The sequence below is a fragment of the Podarcis liolepis genome (genome assembly GCF_965112155.1).
Source record: "Podarcis liolepis genome assembly, chromosome: 13".
NCBI classification, from domain to species: Eukaryota; Metazoa; Chordata; class Lepidosauria; order Squamata; family Lacertidae; genus Podarcis; species Podarcis liolepis.
In genome coordinates this window covers 16,731,677-16,752,482 of record NC_139573.1, presented here as the reverse complement: position 1 = coordinate 16,752,482, position 20,806 = coordinate 16,731,677, and the positions used below count along the sequence as shown (strand labels likewise).

Genomic DNA, 20,806 nt, shown 5'->3' with positions numbered 1-20,806 from the left:
AGGACAGCTTGTTCTCCCTGGAAGCAGGTGTATTAGTGAAGCTTTCCACAATTATAGAGATGTCTTCATATATTTGGATTATCTGCATAGGCCACAACCTGGAACATTCGAGAGTTCTGTTCCCCTGATGTTGCTGAACATCAACTCCCACCCTCTCCCAGGTCAGGTTAAGCTATCTGGGGCTGATGGAACTTGTAGGCCAACAACATCGGGGGTCCCAAAGTTGAAGATCATTCTCTAGAGGTAATTGTTGAACCTCCAGAAGTTGTTGAACTTCAACTCCCATCAGCCCCAGCCAGCTTGGGCAATGGAGCCCAGGATGATGGGAGTTGTAGTTCAGCAACATTTGGAGGGCCAAAGGTTACCCTACGCTTTTTCTAGAGTTCCTGACAGGATTTGGGGGCTACTTTCCTCTTCATTTCTTGACAATATTTAATTGATTCACATATGTACGAAATTGTTTTTTTCTTTCCTACAGGAACTAGCAGTTCATTGCTGAAACCTGTGCCTTATAAGGTAATAAGAGTTTGCTGGATCAGGCCAGCATCCTGTTCTCACCGCTGCCAACCAGATGCCTGTGGGAAACCTGCAAGTGCAAGAACTCGCTGTGGCTTCCAGCAACTGGTATTCAGAAGCATTTCTGCCTCTGACTGAGGAGGGAGAGCGCAGCCATCATGGCAAGGAGCCATGTCTTCCATGAAGTTGTCCAGTAACTTTTTTGAAACCACCCAAGTTGGTGACTAGCACTGTCTCCTGTGGAAGCGAGTTCCATGGTCTAACTCTGCGCTGTGTGAAGGACTTCTATCTGTCCTGTGTCTTCCAACATCCAGCCTCATTGGCTGCTCACTGGTTCTAGCATTCCAAGGAAGGGATAAAAACATTTCTCTGTCCACTTTCCTCACACCCTGAATAATGTTATAAACTTCTATCATGTCCTCTCTTACTTTTTCTTTAAACAGTCTGAAACCCTGCAGCCTCTCTCATATGGGAGTTGCTGCATCCCCTCAATCATTTTGCTTGCCCTTTTCTGAACATTTCCCAACTCTACAATGTCCTTTTTGAGGTGTGGAAACCAGAACTGTACACAGTATTCCAAATGCGGTTGCGCCATGGATTTGCATAACGGTATTATCGCTGTGGGTTAAACCACAGAGCCTAGGACTTCCTGATCAGAAGGTCAGCGGTTCGAATCCCCGCGACCGGGTGAGCTCCCATTGCTCGGTCCCTGATCCTGCCAACCTAGCAGTTCGAAAGCACTTCAAAGTTCAAGTAAATAAATAGGTACTGCTCTGGCGGGAAGGTAAACGGCGTTTTGTGCGCTGCTCTGGTTCGCGGCTTAGTCATGGTGGCCACATGACCCGGAAGCTGTACGCCGGCTCCCTTGGCCAATAAAGCAAGATGAGCACCGCAAGCCCAGAGTTGGCCACGACTAGTCCTAATGGTCAGGGGTCCTTTTACCTTTATTGTGATATTCAGAGTTTTAAGTTCAGCTCCTTTCCTAATGATCCCTAGCATGGAATTGGACTTTTTCACAGCTGCCGCACACTAGATCCACCTCTTCATCATGCGACTCGCTGTGACCCCAAGGGTTCTGCTGTCTCCTTTCATCCTCCTCCTTGGGAAACAATGGGGAGCCCCTTCCCACCGTCTCTGATCCTTCAGTCTCCAAAAAGATCTGGATGTTTTGTCTCAGCTCTCCCAGCATCCTCTGCAGCACTTCACTCAGGCCACAGCTACAAATATTTGCCAGTTTTATAATGCCCCGACATCCTTCAGAGAATCCTGTGAATTGTAGTCCAGTGAGCTGTTAAGAATTCTCCCTCAAAATCCCTAGCCTTTTCCAACAGAACTTCAATTCCCAGACCTCCAGGAAAATATCAGTGAGCCACACAAAGCAGAGCTGTCTCATTCACTAAGCACAGTGTGCTTGGAGAGCAAAGTCCCTCCTGTGGCTGCAGTTCAGTACATGTTCCTTTCATGACAGGACTTTTTCTCCTGCTGGGAGATGTACATCTTGGGAGGAGGAGCAGGTTTCAATCCCAGGAGATGAAGCCAGAGAGAGACAGCGTGCCCTCCTCTGAACTTCCTGGGTGGTGGAGACTTCAAGTTGTTTTGCCTTAGGGCTTCCTAACATTTCTCCTTTTAATTTTGTACATTGTAAATAAAAGTACTTTGAAATAAAGATATTTTACCAATAATATTATGTCCTTTTCATTAGGCCTGCATGGGCTTCCAGTATTCTTTCATTGAAAGGAAACTGGTACAAGAAGTCTCGCTCAATTTTTAGACCGTTATCATGGGAATTTTTGAGACAGTTATGGGAATTTGGCCATTTGAAAAAAATTGGAGAAATGGTCTGGAATGAGAGAAGTTCCCTGGGGTTCCTTGGGCCAGTCTCTGTCTTAAGTCTACGTCCGCTTCAAAGAATGTCTGTAAAATCAAATATGTGAGAGGAGGAGCACCTTCAGGGATTTCCAACTCTTTGGATAAACATGGGAAATATGGCCAATAAAACAACAGAAAACAATAAAACAATAAAGTGCAAAAGGGGCTGAGGGAGGGGCAGGGGTTATATGACTTGTAATTCAGCCACATCTGGAGTGCCAAAGGTTCCCCACAAGAAGAATTCATTGATCCACTAGTAACACCTGGGCATTCTCTTCTTTCCCACCTCCCGTGAGGCGTCTCCAGGCTTGTAAGGCAGGCGCCATCCATACAAGGAGCTGAATTTTGCCACCCGCACAAGGGAAAGTTATATAGACAAAATGCTGTGTTTGAATGCACTGTATCTGGAATGCTGTAAGAAGATGTTTACCTTAAGCAATTGTTCCAGTCTGAGTGAAACTAGAAGACTGGTGGTTCTCCATTTAAGTGAGTTAAGTTACCTCATTGCTGGAATCCCACACTGCAGTTTCCACAGCAGGAAAGGAAACTTGAGAAATTAGAGATGGCTAACAGCAGCAGAGAAACTCTGCAGTGATGAACAAGCTTTGGATCTCTCTCTGGGACCAAAGAGAGAGAAGTTTACTGAACTGCATAAAGGACGGAACCCCATTGCTTGCAATGTGTTCAGTGGTGTAGGAAGGTGGGGACGCCCGCACTGGCGGACTGGGCTCTGCTCGGCTCTCCGTAGTACAGTGGTACCTCGGGTTACATACGCTTCAGGTTACAGACTCTGCTAACCCAGAAATAGTACCTCGGGTTAACAACTTTGCTTCAGGATGAGAACAGAAATCGTGCGGCGGCGGCAGAAGGCCCCGTTAGCTAAAGTGGTGCTTCAGGTTAAGAACAGTTTCAGGTTGGGGGCCCCGCTAGGGGCGCATTGGAAGATAGCAGACAATACCATCTCTCCGTCTCACACGAGGCAATTAAGAGGCTAATATGGGAATATGTAGCCTCCCTTGTTTCCCCAGGGAATGGGGAAAACACTGCCTTCACCTGCGGTTGCCGATAAATCACCCCTGAGTTTGAAAGAAGAAGGGGGTGAGGGCACTAGGCGCACAGCACTCGTGTGGGATGGCTCTCCCGATGCTGTCTCTGATTGCGCGACCTGATTGCAGGAGCTCAAAATAACAATTAGAGAAAGCAAATGCACATGTTTCGAGTGAAGAACGGGAGTTTAGACTGCTAATTGAGCTGACCTCTGTGAAGTTGAGTGACGGGCTGCATTCAACAGGAAAATATATCAAGAAGAAGATACATCAAAGGGTTGGTATGTCAGAACAGGACGGAAAGGGAGGGAACTTTTCTTTTTTTCTCTATGTGATTACCTAACAATCCCTCCCCAAGAAGAACCGTTGGACAATTGACTATAAGTGGGATGATTAAGAAACTGTGTGGAAATGAATTACTAACCAAAGACTTGGCTTATGGAGATCTGGAAAAGAATGAAAGGTTTTTGGAATGACGCAGTTATAAAAATCGAGTCACCATGTTGGCAGGCTTTCTTGTAGGATTGACGATCAAGGGGGGAGGAGGCCATGGCTTTGTTATTATATCGGACTCTTGGCAGAAACCCCTGAGAAGATCGAGAAGGGAGTGACAGGCCTGCGAAGATTAATGAGCAGACGTTAAGATTGTTCTTATGGAAGTGATGAAATGCGTCTGCTGTCTGAATATGACTCTTGGATGAATGGAAAAATCCACACAGGATTATAAAAATGCTTGTTTTCAACTCGCTTGTGGAGACTATCAGAGGTCACAAAGTAAAGAAAGGAAAAATATATGAAAACAACAAGAAGAGATGAGGAAAACAACAAAGAAGGAATGGATAGAATTGTGAAAATTATTTGGACAGAATTGTGAACATCAAAGCTGCAGCGGCTCTGGTGGGCAAGACCAAACTTACTTGAGATCTCCCCTTTATTTTGTTTAGTGCGTGTGCGCTTCCCCTCCTGAAAGTGTGTGTGTGTGTGTGTGTGTGTGTGTGTGTGTGGTGAGTTTCCCCCTGCATTACTGGTTTGAGTTCTGTGTGTTTCCTGCTTTGCTGCCGGCCTCCCAGTCCCTGTTTTGCGTTGTTGGAGTGTGTGTTCTTTGCCACTTGCCTCCCAGTCTCGGCTGATGGGAGGGGGGGGGGTGTTTTCTGGGCACGGCGTATTTTCCTCAGCGTTCTAACGAGCTGCCTGCCTCTTTAAGAGGCTTTCTTCCTCTGCCGCCAGGCTTTGGGTTTTCCTGGGGCTCTCTTCCCTACCCCCCTTGCAGTCCATTTAAGCCGCGGGTGCCTGGCAGGGCTGCCTGTTGCCTGCTTTCAGCTTTCAGCTTTCCCATCTCCGTTTAGAAAATATCTGCTCCTTTAAGGAGCTGGCATTGATACCCCCCCCCCCCTCTTTCGGAAGAGCAAGTCTGGGCTGGTGGAAATAATCCTACAAATATCAGATGGTGCCACTTTGCAAGGTGTGGTTGTGTGTGTGTGTGTGTGTGTGTGTGATCTCTCCCCTCCCACCTTTTTTGCAATCGGTAGTACATGAAACAAGCCTCTCTGTTGTTAATTATTTAAACGTTGTAGTTTTTTAAATTAAAGATGACTGGATGCTCAAGTTCCTAGTCCCTGGGGTGTGCTTGTCTCATGAGCTATGGGAGTAGCCGCCCTTCTGGGGAAATAGTTAATGGGCCCTTCCACAATGGTGTTCCGTTTCTAGACAGAATAATAGCACATCGGTGGTGGATTTAATTCTGCCTTTTATTAGTTGTTCCCTGTGGCTACCATATTGTCGATTTCTGGAGTGGCACAGCAAAAGAGGGGACCACCCCCACTCTCCCCTAGAACATTTGTGGCATGAACAGCTATAGGATTTCATCGGGAAGTTCTAGGACTGGTGGGAAAGGAAGTATGTAGGACAGCCCCAAAACTTTTGCAGGTGCAAATAATATTGATGCATGTCCAAGGAAAAGGACGTTTAGAAGCACCTCGTGTTCCCTGGACTTTTAGGGCAATGCATGGTGCTTTTGTTTGACACATAAGAATCTAGTTGCTCCCAAAGACTTGTTTTTCTGTCTCCGCACCACAACACTGCTTTGGAGTGACTTCTTTCCGATTGGTGGTTAAAATGACTATTGGTTAGTGCTAATGCTTGAGGATGTTGAAAGGTGCTTGACAAAAAAAAGTTTGGGTGTGTTTTTTTTTTAAAAAAATAATAAATTCTAATGAAAGAGATCATTAAAAAAAAAACTCTTCCAGAAAAATTCCTTTAAAAGAATCAAGTCTTTATTTTTCTTTTAAAAGTCCTTAAAAGTATCTTTACAAAAATTGTCCAGTAGCCCCTTAGAGACCAATGAAGTTTGTTATGGTATGAGCTTTCGTGTGCATACAGACTTCTTCAGATATCTGATATCAGGTATCTGAAGACCAACACGGCCACCTACCTGTATTAAACAATAATAACCCCTAAAGCCATGTTTCCAGGGCTGGATGGGCCACTGACCTGACCCCACTCATCTTATGTTGGACTACAAAGCTCTTAACAGCTTGGGATCAGCTTACTTGAGAGATTGCCTTCCCCCATGTATTCCCAACTCAACTGCTTTGATCTCAGAAAACTGGCGCAGTTACTGGTTCCACATAAAACACCTGCACTTGTGAAAAATCAATATTTTTGTGTGGCAGCATAGGCAGACTTTGGAACTCCCTGCCTATTGATGCCAGGCAGGCGCAACTTTGGGGTACCCTCTGTAAAAAAAAGATTCGGGGGGGTGACAAAAAAAAATTCCGCAGCGGGGACCACCTAACCTTGCTAGCCTCTGGTTGAGCCAAACTTGGGAGGAAGCGGGGTGTTTTTATTTTGCTGTTTCCCCCCTGCCTGCCTGCCAGCCAGCCAATCTTCTGGGAGCGCCGAGAAGGCCCTTCCCACGTTCTCGCCTTCCCAAGTCCAGCGCTGATTCTCTCTTTTTTTGGGAGGGGGAGGAAACCTCGGGAGTGTTGGCCACCAACTCCGCCCTGCGGATCCGCTTCCCCGAGGGCGTCGCCCGCTTCCTTCTTCCTCCTTTTGGACGCTGCCGCCTCTCCGGCTCTGCCGCGGGGCGAGACTTTCCTCTGAGCAGGGGCGCCATGGCGACCCCCGAGGAGAAGGGGGAGGGGAAGCAGCGGCGGTGGAGCCGCACAGTCAAGTACCCCGAAGACCCCTCGGCGAAGGAGCCCCTGGAGGAAGGAGGCGAGAAGCTGAAGGCGGAGGAGCCCGGCAAGTCCACCGAGAAGAAGGGGAGGCGGGAGGAAGGGGAGAGGGAGGAGGATCCCCTCCTCCTTGAGTTCCAGGGACAGCAGGGGTCTCGATGGCTGCTCTACCACCAGAGTAGCAGCAGCAGCAGCAGCGACGACGACAACATTCCCCCCTGGGACCTCCTCCCGGGGCGGCGGCAGGACCCGTTTGCCCGGCGCTTTGACTTTGAGAAGGCGAGGTACTATCGGCAGAGTCGCTTTATCGCTCGCGTTTTGAAATTCTCCCTGGGGCATTTGACTCCGGACGAGTGGCGGAGGTTCCGCCGCAAACTGCGCGAGATCCCGCTCGAGGAGGGCTTCGTCCGCATCCCCGAAGAGGCTCTGCACAAGGCAGGCGCCTCTCGCCTCCTAGACCTGCTGCTCAGCTACTACGGCGGAACTTACGCCGTCGAGGTGGCGGCCAAAGCACTGAGGGCCGTTGACTGCGAGTTCGGGGCGGACCAGCTCCTCTCCTTCACGAAAGGTAAGTCTTTGGTGGATCCTGACCTTCGCAGTCGTTCAGTCTGACAGCAGATCTTTCCTTCCCTGGTTGCGCCAGCCCAGCGCTGAGCTGCAGCCGCGAAGGAGGGAAGGAAAAACAACCATCTGCTTGGAATGTTTGGAAGTATCTTTACTTTAGCGCCAGGCATTTAGCGGATATGGAATTATTTGGTATGTTTCAACAGTCTGGTTGCTATTGCTTAAAATATTACAAATACCTTCAGGGCCCTTAGGACACACAGAACAGCAAAGAATCAGCCTTAAGTACAAGGGCTGGCAGTTCTTTGGACTCGGGGTTGAGCTTGTCCCTTTGTAGAAGGGAAAGTCCTTTTTCTTTCCTGCTTGAGCCCTGCAAAAAGTTTTAATCAGGCCTGTAAATTCAGAAGGTTTGCAGGCCAACCCGACATCTCTGGAACAGAGGAAGGTCCCAAATGGGCCTCAGGGTCCATCTAGCTCAGGATTGCTAACATTGCCTGACTGCGGCTCTCCAGGGTTTCAGGCAGGAGTCTTTCGCAGCCCTACCTGGAGACACCAGGGATTGAAGCTGGGACCTTCTGCATGCAAAGCAGGTGTTCTGCCACTGAGCCATGGCTCTTCCCTGGTCATCCAGCTGGAAGTGCTGCCTGCTGAATGTCCTGCAAATAGCTTCCTCTAGGAAGAGGAGGAGGAATTTCCATGCTTTATGATGGTATAAAATGGTTTAGTGATGTTAAAATCTAGTGAATAATCTTCTGGAGAATAATCATTTGGAGAATATTATCAATTAATGAGAATGTTAGAGAATTTTCATTTAAAATAGAAGAATATTCATTTTAATGCATTGAAAATGGTATAATTTTGATGCATTGAAATTGATATAATTAATTAATATGCATGTTTATTCATGGGTAAACTTGTTCAGATGGCAACCAAAAACTGTACAGATGCTTTTATTCAATGGGGCAATGCAGTGAATTCACATTCTTTGATTTTTTTTTGCACCAAACTTGAAATTGAAAAATCACTAAGCCTGCCACTAACCGTATATTTACCATCAACTTTGAATTCTAATTATGTTGTGTATGTATGAAATGTAGCTTTTAAAGTAAAAGCAATATAAAAAAAAACCTTAGGTCCGCTATATTACGTTCTTTAATAAGCATATCTACATGGTGCAGTATTTTCAGTACTGTACAACACTAATAAAATCAATATAAAGTTTAAAATAAATGCTATTATTTCCAGAAAATAAAACAAATAATCAGTAATGACAAGTTACATAACATCAGAAATGCAAATTACTATCTGCTCCCTTTACCTTTACCTTTAGACAAGTAAGGCAACACACAACATATTAAAATTATAACTGATAAATTGTGACAAGAAATAAATTTATTAAAAAAATAGGCTTTAAGTAACAAGTCTCAAATGTTTATAAATTTATATCGACTCCTCAAACATCTTAAGAGGATAAGTCACCATGGTAGCAGAGCTTTCAGTTCCACACTGATCATCTGTGAGATCATAGAACAAAGTTGATGGTTGTGTAAAATTCAATGAGCTTGTTAGGAGCTTTAAGTTATGTGCTACATATGCAAGCTTTTCTGGTCTGTCTCTGTCTATTCCTTTTAGCTAAATAAATAAGTCCACCTCACGTGCTATTACACATAATTTTATAGGCCTAGGTACTTTAAGTGTATAAAGCATTAAAGTTACTTTCTGTAAAAAAAATAAAATCACACTGTATGGCCAAGGGTATACAATCGCTAAGTATAAGGTCACACCAAAATAGAAAAAAGGCTATTACATATCGTTGAAATACATACAAATTCAAATGTTCATCAAATTTAAACAAATAGCATTTTTAAAACTAAAAAAAAAAATGTTTTCTGTAGCTCACATTTCAGAAGTGCCAATGGTGAATGACACATTGCCCAGTAATGTAACTGGATCAAAAAATCCATTATTCATTACTTGCACTGGCAATATCACAGCTTGACTTAATTTTTACTAGATTTTTAAAATGTGGGTTGTAAAACTAGTTCTTACATTAGAATTTACAGTTTGTGGAGAATATTCTGTACCCCCCAAACAGCTAGTGTGACACCCCTAGTCATTGGTTAAGGAAATAAGTGCTTACCCAGCAAGAAATGCACTGGCACCAATTAAATATAGAAAGAGACTGTTTGGGGGGCAGGGAGAGGGGGAATAAAGCAGCCAATTTTGACCTCTCCCTTACCTCCCTACAGGTTATTATTATATGCTGAGCAATGAAAGAAAGAGAAAAGTGTGGTAAGTCCCAACACAATTCTGTTTGCAGGATGGGCAAATGTGTTGCTAGAACGAATGGTGCTAAGGGATTCTATGATAAGCAAGGGGGACGGTGGACTGACAACCCCCCAAATTTCAAGGAGTGGGTTGGGTCCCCTCAATATTCTGTGCCCGTGACCATGGGAGTAGGCAGAGGGCCAGCTGCCTCCCCAATCAAGTAAATAAAAAAAAACTTAACTAATTGATCAGTTGTGTCAAAGAGAACTCAGTTCTGTCCCCCCAACATAAAGCCTGCCCCCTACAATAAATCCTGGCCACACTCAAGGCTTTGACTGGCCCCGATGGGCTGCTGTGGTGGAACCCTTCAGGCCCTCCCTGCTGTTGTGACAGACCCCATCAGGCCTCCTCTCATCACATGACATCACATGCAAACTATAATGCTCTGAATTCAAACTTCTTCGTATTATCATAGAGCATGCTTTGTATGCAGGGCTGGCCCCAGACATTTTAGTGACTGAGGCAAATCAAGCGGGTGTTTCCCCAGAAATTGTAGTTTGCTAAGGGTGTGTGGTGTGTGTTTGAAAACACAGGGGAAAGTCACTTCTCTCCTTTCTTTCCTTCCTGCCTTCATTCCTTCTCAGCAGCCCCACCGGCAACGAGCAGTGGCAGGAGCAGCATCAGTGGCAGGGAAGACCCTCGCCCTGCTGTGGGTGGGGTATGTGATGCTGGGACCAGGGGGGCTGAGCCAGGCTGGGATGGAGGAGGCAACCTGAGATGAAGTGGCTGTTGCCTTCTGCTGGTGGAAAGGAGGCTGCCTTACCTGAAAGAGGAGGCAGAGCTGGACCTGACAGCCAAGACCAATCAGCTGGATAATAATAATAATAATAATAATAATAATAATAATAATACCCTAGCCCAGAGGGGGGAGGGGGAGGCACAGCTGCTGCATCTTCCTCTCTCAGGAAAATGGAAAAGTATGGACAAGAGAGGCAGCGGACTGGTTTGAGTATATTCTTGGCCATTAAAAAGGATGGCAAATTACATCATGCTTTTCCCCCAGCGTGGAATAAATCAGCATGTTTTCCAGGTTGCAAAGAAAAGCAGATCTCAGCATGCTCAGAGGATCAGTGAAGGCAGTATACCAGGGGTGGAAAACGTAAGCCCTAGCTTGTATCCTAATCAGGTTCCAATTCTCTCCCCACAACAATGCCTAAAATAAAATCAATGTTTTTGCCACAGGTCAATGAAAGGAGTCGCTGTCACTGCTGATCAAATGGTCTGCAAGGATCAGTGAGGGCAGTAGAGCAGGGGTGGAGAACTTCAGGCCCAGGTTGTATCCTAATTAGGCTCTAATGCTATCCCTCCCTCTCCACCCCACCCTCCCAGCCACAAATGCCTAACATAAAATAAATGTTTTTGCCACAGGTCACTGGAAGGAGTCGCTGTCACTGGGGATGAAATAGTCTGCAAGGGAAGAAAAGAATTACTTGAAATTATTGAAAAGGACCTAGGATTCTTTATAGGTTTATTAAACTATGGCTTTATCATCACACGGAAAGAATGCTGGGATTTGTGGAAAGCAGAGGAAGACTCCAAGGAGAAAAGTGAAAAATTGCTGAATATGATCCAGGAAAGGGGGGAGGCAACTTGTTGCTGGTTCCTGGAAGAAGTAGAAAGGAAACATCCAGGCTCCATTCAGATTCTGCTAATTGCAGTCCATGGTGAGTTTGACTTAGAGTACTTTCTGAACTTCAAGGACAGTTCAACTACCTTCCTCCTCCTTGCAACAGTCGTGTCAGGTAAAGAATTGTCTTTTACAGGCTCGGGTAAAGAATTGGTCCAGGGGACAGGCCCCTCAGGGCTGAAGTCAGAATCCCCCCTATTTGTGGAGGAAGGAAGAATCAGCAAGGTGGAAAACCCAGCAGTTTGTGGGGAAAGTGTCGTGTGTAATCTGTGTCCCTGTGAGGTAAGTGGCTGAACACACGGGCCCAGATCAGGGGAGGGGGCAGTCAAGTAAATGAATAAAAATACTTAACTACTAAAAGTAGGAATCGTAGAAAGATTTCGACAGATTTTTCTGAGTACTTGGGGTAAAAAAAAAAAAGTAATTTTAAACAACTGTTGTTGAGACATTTCATTCCACATCTGCAAGACACAGCCAGACAGATTACTCCTGAGTGTCCCTGCTCAGGAACTGGAGCCAGACCAGCCGCCTGGTTCTCTAGGGAGCTGGTAATGAAGAAGCGTGTGAGAGGGTGACTACAAGGAAGTTGGCAGAATGAGTCTGTCTGAACACAGACTAGAGCCTCTTTGAAGACTTATTCTGTGGCAGTGCATTCCCATTTCCTGGAAAGGGAATGTTTTCTTATGTTTTCTTTTCCTTTCACTGTATCTCTCATGTGATTGGTTGAGTGTGGGTCACATGAGAGAGGCATTCCATTCTGTTCCAACTGTTATTCCAGTAACTATCATTTTCAACTGTCTTTCTGCTTCTCTCTCTGCGTGTGAGGAGGGAGAATGGCTGCCAAGAGAGAGTTTTCAGGATACTCATTTGGGCCGTGTGTGTTAGTGTGATCTGTCTAAAGTGAAACAGAAAGAGGAAGATCCCTAAACGTTAATAGGGAGAAACCTGTGCAGGGGCTCTCTGTAAGGAACAGGGAGAATGCCACTGAGGTGAAAGAAAAAACCTTTCATAAGAAACTGTCAGACCTGAGTGAGAACTACTATGGCCAAAATGAATGTAGAAGAAAGTAGCTCTAAAAGAGCCATTAGTGGTCTGTATTTGTGGGGCTGACCTCAAGCAGTGCTCCTTGCTGTGGTCATATGGGTGTTAGAAACAGGAATGTCCTGATTTCAGGTGGCAAAGGGGTCTGGTGCTCATATTGGTGATAAATTATTTTGTTACAGGATCTTCCAGAAACAATCAGACCAGAGGTGTTTTTGGACTCAGAAATGAGTCGTGAAAGATACAGGTGAGCAATGTCTCTCTCAGTTTTTCAAAGCTTTCTCCTTTAAGGGAAAGTTATCTACATTGCATTTCTTTTTGGGTTTCAGAGAAGTGTTCAGCAGAACACATTTGGTATATGAAGGTCTCGCAATCATCACATGTGGTGAATGTTCTCTAAAACATTCCCAAACTACATCTGTGTCAGGGACTGGGCAGAGGAGGAGTGGGGGAGACCTGAACCTTCCAGGGAAGAGGAAGAAGAAGACAGTATAGATTTACAACAGGGGGTTGAGAGAGGTCACAGCTCAGAGTCAGATGAGAGGGAAAGTTGGGAAATCATAGGAGAGCAACACAGAGCTAACATGTCATTAGAAAGCATTCCAGACACACCATCTTCCAGAACCCAGCGAGCCTTTAAAGTAGGAGAGCTAAGAGGTCAAAGACAGCGCCAATAGAAGTGACGAATGAGGAGGTGGGAGAGATGGGATGTGTGGAGATTCACTTGGGACAACGCCATTATTGAAGAGACTGGGTTGTATAGCCTCTCTCTGTAAATATTGAATAAAAAAGAATGGTAAGAAATATTCCCTTGTTACGATAATTTTCTGGGCAACAGCTGGGTGTTGCTGACAGCATCCTGAAAATCTGTCACTTGCACATTGCATTCTTGGGTTCCCAGGAACAGAGCTGGGAAAATATTACGATTCAACATTGGTGTTGCTTAAATCTAATTGTTTATATCCCCCGTCCTCTGAGGAATGGGCTTAGCATCACAAATTGATGTCTAAGTAAAGCAGATTGTGAGGAAAGTGAAATCTGTAAGTTTGGAGAAAAGGTTTTTCTACTCTTTAAATAAAGGAGCTCAGACTTATCAGATCTTGCAACATTGCAGGCACATGGAGAAGAGCAGAAAGAAGGTGTTCCCAGGCAGAGAGGAGGAGATCTAGTTTTGCCCACTTCCTGCCTGGGCACAAGGGGGTGTTCTTACAGAGCTCTTGCTAGCAAGTTTACGGGAAAACCCTTTCATGCGCCTATCTAGCAAAACACAAATTGTTGGTTTGACTGCATTTTAAATGTCTCACACAAAGAGCTCATGGTTTTCCACTTTTCAGTTGTGATCTTGGGGTTAATATTCCACATCTCCATTTCACTCTTTTACACCCTGCTTTCCATAGGGGTTTAAGTGTGCGTAGGTCTCTTCCTAATCTTCATAGAATCATAGGATTGTTGGAAGGGATCCTGAGGGTCATATAGTACAATCCTCTGCAATGCCAGAATATGCAGCAGCCCCATACAGGGATCAAACTTGAAACCTTGGCATTATCAGCTCCAGGGCTTTTTTCATCTGGACCTCACCAGAACTGAGTTCCAGCACCTCTCAGGTGGGTGCCATGGCCATTATAAGAGAAGAAGGGAAGCGTTCATGGTGAGTTGCAGCATCTCTTTCTAGAAGAATAACACTGATCAGAACCGTGCTCTAACCCATTTTATTGTTTCTTTGAGATTTTCTGGTCAAATATTATTGGGGTGGGGATTGCTTCCCATCATGGGGAATGCAGAGGGTGTTCAGCTGGTGTTCAATCCACTTCTTTTTCCATTTTTCCCTTTGTGCCATTCAGACTATGCTTCACGGAGGCTGGATCCTTCCTTTGCTTTTATACTGATGTCATATTTGAGGTGAGAGGAGCTGTGACCATTACCTACCACTTTGATTCATGGTCTAAGCACCTGGCCGAACAGAACACGGAGGACTGGGTTGTCGCTGGGCCTTTGATCAACATTGAAGCAGATCCAGCAGAGGCTGTGGCAGCTGTTCACTTCCCTCACTTCTTGTGTCTTGCAGGTATGGCTGGTTAAAAAGGTTTGTAACAAAATAAATATTGCATGTAACTAGGAAGGGTGCAGTGATGAGCTTTGTCATCCAAACTCATGGGAGGTCATGCCCAGGCTAGCTGCAGAGGAGTGGTGGGAGGCACCAGTTGGGGAACCCACAAGGGAAGAAGGCTCAGAGCCAGGACAATGCTGGTGGGACAATGATGAGGGATCAGAGGGAGCAGCCTGGGAGGAGGTGGTGTTGGAGGTTGGAGAGGGAACAGGGTTTAGTGCGCAAGAAGAGGCTGAGACCAAGAGCAGTGCAGAATTGGAGGCAGAAGTGGAGGTTGGAGAGGAGGGGAACTAGGAGACAGATGTGAGGCAGGCTGCTAAAGAAGTCAGGGCAGCCTCCCCCTCCTTTTGCAGCCTGCTCCTTTCTCCATTCGTCTCCCAGAATCAGAAGTGGTATGAAGAAGGCAGAGCAAATACAGACATAGTTTTGGAATCTCAGATCGCTTTGGGAAGGACCTGGGGGAGAAAGAGCCTTAGGGAACAGCCTCATAGGGGCTAGATGTACCGGAATGAGTTGCAGTGCCGGGTTGACTTCGCTGACACTGGGTGTTTTATTGCTGACCTGCTCTTGACTCCAGTTCCTGGTGGACGGCTCCACAGTTTCCCACTTGTAACATGTCTGTTTGTTTTTTCTTTTGCTCCTTTCCAGGTAAAGATGGTTCCCAAGTCCTCATTGCACATTTTGTGGAAGGCGGCATGAGTCTAGAGAAGCCAGACAGAGTGGGGCCATATCATGTTGTGTTGGAAAACCCAAACTTCTCTCCACGTGGAGCCATTTTGAGAACGTCATGGTCATGGTTTAAGCGAAAGATAATAGTGCACACTGTAGCACTGCTCTATCAAATGGTTCAATTCCAGCCACCAACATTCCACCTGTACCTTCTGCCCAATGACCATTCCATAACAAAGGTAACCAGGATTCTGCAACTCTGATTGGTATTCCAGACGTCCTGGATCTTTTGCTTGACCATAGGAAGCCTGACAGAGTAGCTATACAAAATTATGCATCAGAATGAATCATGGTTTATGAACTGTATGTCCTTTTGTTGGGCTTGAAGTAATCTACCAGACTGCTAGCCAACATCATATTACCTATCCATATTTTGGTCTCTTCTACCGAAGTGGTCTAGTTTTTTTATATCACTGATGGAGATCCTGTGTCCCTTCAAATGTTTTGGGACTACAAAACCCATCATTCCTGAACCATAACATCTGGAAAGTTGCAGGTTCCCCATCCCTGCCTTAAATGCTGCAACAAAGCCAAGAAAGGGGTAGGGATCCAGTCTTCCAGAAATTGGTTACCTTTCTTGCATAACTCAGAAGTGCCCTTCTTTGCCTTTCCCAGGCGGTTCATGAACACGAAGCACAATGCCCTTCACAAAGAATAGACAAACCCCCCTGGACCCTGAGGCCTCTGAAGATTGGCTCTCGCTTCTTTGTGGAGACAAATGATGTCAGAGTCTGTCCTAAGGTGAGATGCAAAGATGATGAAAGGCTTTGCTAGGGCAGAGCCAAGGCTGTAAAGTATGAGAATAGGAGGGACTCCACCAGGATCCCCCTCACGCTTTAATTTGACTCCCTTGGACTGGTCGACTGGGCTAAGCCTTGTTTGCACATAAGGAGGTTTCATGCTTCCCCACAGGAAGTGGAGTTTCAATACCTGGATGCTGACAAGATGCAGCAGTACGTGGAACTGTCTGCTGAGCAAATGCAAGACATGTTCAACTTCATTGTGATGGACAAGCGCACGAATGAACTCATCTGGGAGGCCCTTGTGACACAAAGTGAGTTGGATTGGAGGAAGATCGGAAGGTTTGACCATAATTGGGGAGGCAGGATGGAAAATGACACCCCAGTCACATTCCCTCTTTGACGGCTTCATTCCTGTTCTCTTTCAGAAGAGTTAAAGTCTCCTGAGATGACGTCTTCTCCTTCAAGCTCAGAGCAAGGTCCGCAGGTTTCAATTACTTATTTCCTCGTAGTTAAATCCCACCTTCCTCCCAATGGCAGCACAGAGTGGCTGGTGATACAATACCATAGAAAAGTCACTTTTGTAATGTTAGGGAATCGCCTTCCAGTGCAGGTTCTCCATTGCTTTATAGTCTCTTTTGGTGCCAGATGAAGTTCTTTCAACGCAGCTAAATTTTGTAGAAACAGCTTTGGCTTGGATTCAGCACACCCAGTGTGCTAACGGAGTCCAGTGCAAATGCTCACGATACTTCAATTGGGCTTTCCTCCCTTCACCCACCACTTCCCTCAAATGCACTTTGGAGGGTCAAGGAGAACCTCCAGAACAGCCAGAAAGGGTGTGATGTGTGTACTTGGCTGTTGGGGAGGGATAGCTCTGTCTGGCAAGCAGGAAAGGTCACAGAGGGTGACATTTAATTTCTCCCTGTATGTTTTACAGCCTGGGCTTCTTAGTTTTCAGCTGAGTGTTAGTTGTTAAACTATTTTTCTAATTGCATGTTAATGTGTGTGTTTGTTGCTCTGTTTTTCCTTGTGAGCCAACTTTGGAAATTGTGTTATGAAGGGGTAGTGCAAGTGTAAGACTTTAACAAGTAACATATGTGACACAGAGTCCAAAAAGGTGGTATTCTTCCAAGGACAGGGGTCTTGTGGGTAGTTTTCATGGATTTAAATGCTGGCAGAATGACCTCTCTCTCCCTACAGTATCGCAGCAGACCCCTGCCGGCAGTCCTGGTTTGCACCCCAAAAAAATCGTTCACCCGGGGCGATGGCCCCCTGGGCCCCCCACGCTATACCCCTGCTACAACTATGATGTAGAATGGAAGGTGAGAAGCGTGTGAGTGTGCAAAATTTTGGTATCACACACAACGCTGCTGTAATTTGAGACCCGAAGGTCCTCTACTGGTTAACGTTCCATGATTATCATTTCCCTGTGATCCCTCCTTGTTTCCTACCTATCCATAAACTTTCTCTCTCTCTTTTCCAGGTGCTTGTTGCTGCACTCTGACCCATGCTGCTTCCAGCCGCACTGACTCAGGACATGGTGTGGAAAGCAGGTAGGGCTTGACATTCCCTTTCCTCACACAAAGCCAGTCCTGCTATTAGGGACAATGCAGCAGCTGCAACAGGCAGACAGCAGATGTTGGGGGGGGGGTGCTGTTTAGGCATTGGCTGCACTGCTGTTGCTGGAGGAGCAGGAACATGCAAATGTGTAAAGTCAACAGAAGCGAAATTGGGTATCTCTCTACATATCAGTTGCATACAAGGCTCCCCTCAGAGCAGGAGGAGGTTTAGCTCCAATCCCAGCATTGTGTTGCTCGGACCTCCGATCGCTGATCAAAGATGGCTCTCTAAACTTCAGAGCAACCTCAGGCCACCCCTCTTTCCCCTCCCTCAGTGCCAGTCACAGTCATGGAAGGTGATAGGACCTCCTGATGATGTAGTTCCTTCCCATATCCCTTTGCTGAGCTTCTCTTGTTTTGTGTCTGCTTTTGCCTGCTGTTGGAGGCGCCAGTGCAGAGTGAAGGTGAGGACCATCAGAGAACGTCTGGTGTCCGTCCTGGAGAATCTGGATGAGGATGAACTCAAGAGGTTCAAGCTCAATCTCAGCGATTCCCCCATCAGGGGTGGCTATGACAACATCCCTCGAGGGAGGCTAATGAAGGTGGATGTCATGGACCTGAGCTTGCTGCTGCTTGGTTACTACATGGAAGATGCTGTGCAGGTGGCAGCTGAGGTGCTCAGAGCCATCAACTGCAGGCCCGAGGCAGAGAGGCTCATCTCCCTCTCTGAGACTGAGTAAGAAAGAAGGAATTCCAGCTCACAGAACTTGCTAGGATGGAAGGCAAATGGAGTGCCACCTGCCCCCCCCCGCCCCCCAGCAAATGCAGAGTGGTGGATTGATGATCTCTTCATGGGGGCAGTGGGGATGAGAGGATAGAAACCTTACATCAGGGATAACCAACCTGGTGCCCTTCAGTAGTTGGATTATCTTTTTTATTTAACAGAATGTGTGTAATGCTCAGTTATAAGAAACAAATCTCTAAGCTATTTGTATAAAACAAAAAATATTAATTTTAAATAAAAGTCAGAAGTTTAAAATGAGTTGAGCTTAAAATCATTCAAAATGTTAATAATATCAGCAGCTAAAATATAATTTTTAAAATAAAATCACCTATTAAAATGCGTGTCAGCTTTACATATCTGGGTAGGCTTGCCTAAACAAATATTTTTTTTAGCAGGCACTGAGCATAGTACAAAGAAGGCAGCTGTCAATGGGCAAGCTGTTCCAGAGTGTAGGTGCTGCCTTGCTAGAATATGGATTCCCTAGAGGTGTTGGACTGCTGCTCCCATCAGTCCCAGCCAGCACTGCTAAAGATCAGGCATGATGGGAGTTGTAGTCCTGCAGTTTACTTAGGGCACTGTGTTGGCTACCGCTGCTGTACATACAAAAGCTGTTTGCTCTGGGGCAATGTTGTTGGGGATAAGAAGACATGGATCTAGTTGTGCATCCACACCACATTTTTAATGCACATTTAGAGCATGTGGCTTCCCCCAAAGCATCCTGGGAACTGTAGTTTAGCCCTTCACAGGGCTGAAATACACCATGCTCTAAATAAAATATGGTTCCCAGGATTCTTTGGAGGAATTTATGCACTTAAATGGTGTCGATCAGCCCTTCGTCTTGTGTCCCTCAGATCTGAGGCTTACAGAAGAGCACTTCCCATGGTCACGCAAGATGGGAGTTGTAGTCCAGCATCTTCTGGGGGGCACTATATTGACTACCCCTGATTCATATGGTCTCATGTCCCCCAGTTTGGGGAGTTTTGCTACATGATTGGGGGACAGCTTGCTCTACCTGGGAACAGGTACATCAGTGAAGCTTCTCACAAATTTAGGGATGTGTTTCTCACTTTAGGTAAAACATGCCTGTGATGGGATGATTAACTGCTTGTGCGTAAAATCGTGGTCCCTCAGAGTTTGTGCAACTCCACAAACCTCTGTGTGTGACAGAGCTCCTCAAACATGTCTGCCCTAGTCACTTCCAGATTCCAACAGTGGTTGTTTTCGGAAGCGCTTCCAGCATAGAAGCTCCTTAACGGAAACACGTCTCCTGGACTCACGACGTGACAGCTTCCTGCGAGGAATGGGTCTCCCTATGGGAGCTTCTGACACCTCCCCGCTGTTCTCGCTGGACGTGTCCCTGAGCCCTCCCTCTTCCCTGCTAGTTCCTGCTTTAGCTGCTGCGTCTCTCTCCGCATTCATGAGACCTTCCTCCAGAGACCCATCTCTCCCCCTGCTGGTCCCTGCTTTCGTTGCTGACTCCCTCCCAGCCTCTGTGAGCCCTTCCACCACCTGTTCCTCCGATGGCAGTTCCCTGACAATGCCCTTTCTAACTTCCTGAACCCCTTGCCTGCACCCGCCGTCATACTTTAGGATTACCTGCATAGGCCACCACTTGGAACATTCTAGAGCTGTTTTCCAACTTTGGGTCCCCTGATGTTGCTGAACTTCAACTCCCACCCTCTCCAAGGTCAGGTTAAGCTGGCTGGGGGTGATGGAACTTGTAGACCAACAACATCTGGGGGCCCAAAGTTGAAGATCATTCTCTAGAGCAGGAGCAGGTAACCGTTGAAGCTCCAGAAGTTGTTGAACCAAGTCCCATCACACCCAGCCAGCTTGGCCAATGGAGCCCAGGATGATGGGAGTTGTAGTTCAGCAACATTTGGAGGGCCAAAGGTTTCCCACACTTTAGAAATTTGGGGGCTTCTTTTCCCTTCATTTCCTGACAGTATTTAATAGCTTCACAAATGTACTCAATGATCCCTTTTTTCTTTCCTACAGGATTTAGCAGTTCATTGCTGAAACCTGTGCCTTATAAGATAATAAGAGTTTGCTGGATCAGGCCAGCATCCTGTTCTCACCGCTGCCAGCCAGATGGCTGTGGGAAGCCTGCAAGTGCAACAACTCGCTCCCTTTCTGTGGCTTCCAGCAACTGGTATTCAGAAACATTTCTGCCTCTGACTGAGGAGGGAGAGCACAGCCATCATGGCAAGGAGCCGTGTCTTCCATGAAGTTGATCCAGTAATGTTTTTGAAACCACCCAAGTTGCAGACCAGCACTGTCTCCTGTGGAAGCGAGTTCCATGGTCTAATTCTGTGCTGTGTGAAGGACTTCTATCTGTCCTGCGTCTTCCAACATCCAGCCTCATTGGTGCTCACTGGTTCTAGGGTTCCAAAAAAGGGATAAAAACATTTCTCCGTCCACTTTCCTCACACCCTGAATAATTTTAGAATGTTTGTCGAGAATCCAGCTCGACATCAGTAAGAAAATCAGTAAGAAATCAGTCTCACACCAAGATGACTTGAAGAAAAAGCTTTGGCTTCAGCCGTGCCATGTTTATTGTGTGCAGTAAGAAATAAATCATCCTCCCTCCTCCAGCACTGCGCTTGCTCTGCCTGGTACTCAAAAGTAACCAAATCAAAGGAATGTAACCTTGCTTTTGCCCACAGACAAAGAGAGTGTTATGCTACGTAAGCCAATCATTAGTCTAGAATGATGTGTTC

At 46.2% G+C, this 20,806-nt stretch overlaps 2 protein-coding genes across 5 annotated transcripts in view; both read left to right on the top strand.

The window, feature by feature from the left end:
• The window catches only part of LOC310691145 (uncharacterized protein), a 63,344-nt gene extending 61,146 nt beyond the window's left edge, over nt 1-2,198 (top strand). For 2 of the 3 annotated variants that reach the window (XM_083470758.1, XM_083470760.1), the window contains exon 13: nt 479-2,198. In XM_083470758.1, the coding sequence (XP_083326884.1) occupies nt 479-485 (7 nt within the window). In that variant the 3' untranslated portion in view covers nt 486-2,198. The remainder of the gene's footprint in view (nt 1-478) is intronic. The other variant, XR_014518356.1, reaches the window with a different exon arrangement.
• Nucleotides 2,199-6,442: 4,244 nt separating this feature from the next.
• On the top strand, nt 6,443-20,534 carry LOC310691139 (uncharacterized protein). Of its 2 annotated transcripts, none has more exons than XM_083470744.1 (13): nt 6,443-7,175; nt 9,421-9,463; nt 10,868-11,163; nt 11,263-11,408; nt 12,347-12,414; nt 14,009-14,232; nt 14,923-15,182; nt 15,619-15,744; nt 15,916-16,057; nt 16,172-16,222; nt 17,227-17,296; nt 17,748-18,038; nt 20,085-20,534. In XM_083470744.1, exons 1-13 carry the CDS (start codon nt 6,545-6,547, stop codon nt 20,089-20,091), a joined length of 2,355 nt encoding a protein of 784 aa, XP_083326870.1. In that variant the 5' UTR covers nt 6,443-6,544; the 3' UTR covers nt 20,092-20,534. The 2 variants fall into 2 exon arrangements, with proteins under 2 accessions (XP_083326870.1, XP_083326871.1); XM_083470745.1 differs by lacking the exon at nt 20,085-20,534 and adding an exon at nt 16,944-17,065 and having other exon boundaries at nt 17,748-18,423.
• Nucleotides 20,535-20,806: the final 272 nt, after the last annotated feature.

Excerpts from the sequence above, each read along its gene's own strand:
- LOC310691139 (XM_083470744.1), top strand. The coding sequence starts at position 6,545 with ATGGCGACCCCCGAGGAGAAGGGGGAGGGGAAGCAGCGGCGGTGGAGC. Across the intron at positions 7,176-9,420 it reads GCTCCTCTCCTTCACGAAAG|GTTATTATTATATGCTGAGC; the intron begins GTAAGTCTTTGG and ends ACCTCCCTACAG. Across the intron at positions 15,745-15,915 it reads ATGTCAGAGTCTGTCCTAAG|GAAGTGGAGTTTCAATACCT; the intron begins GTGAGATGCAAA and ends GCTTCCCCACAG.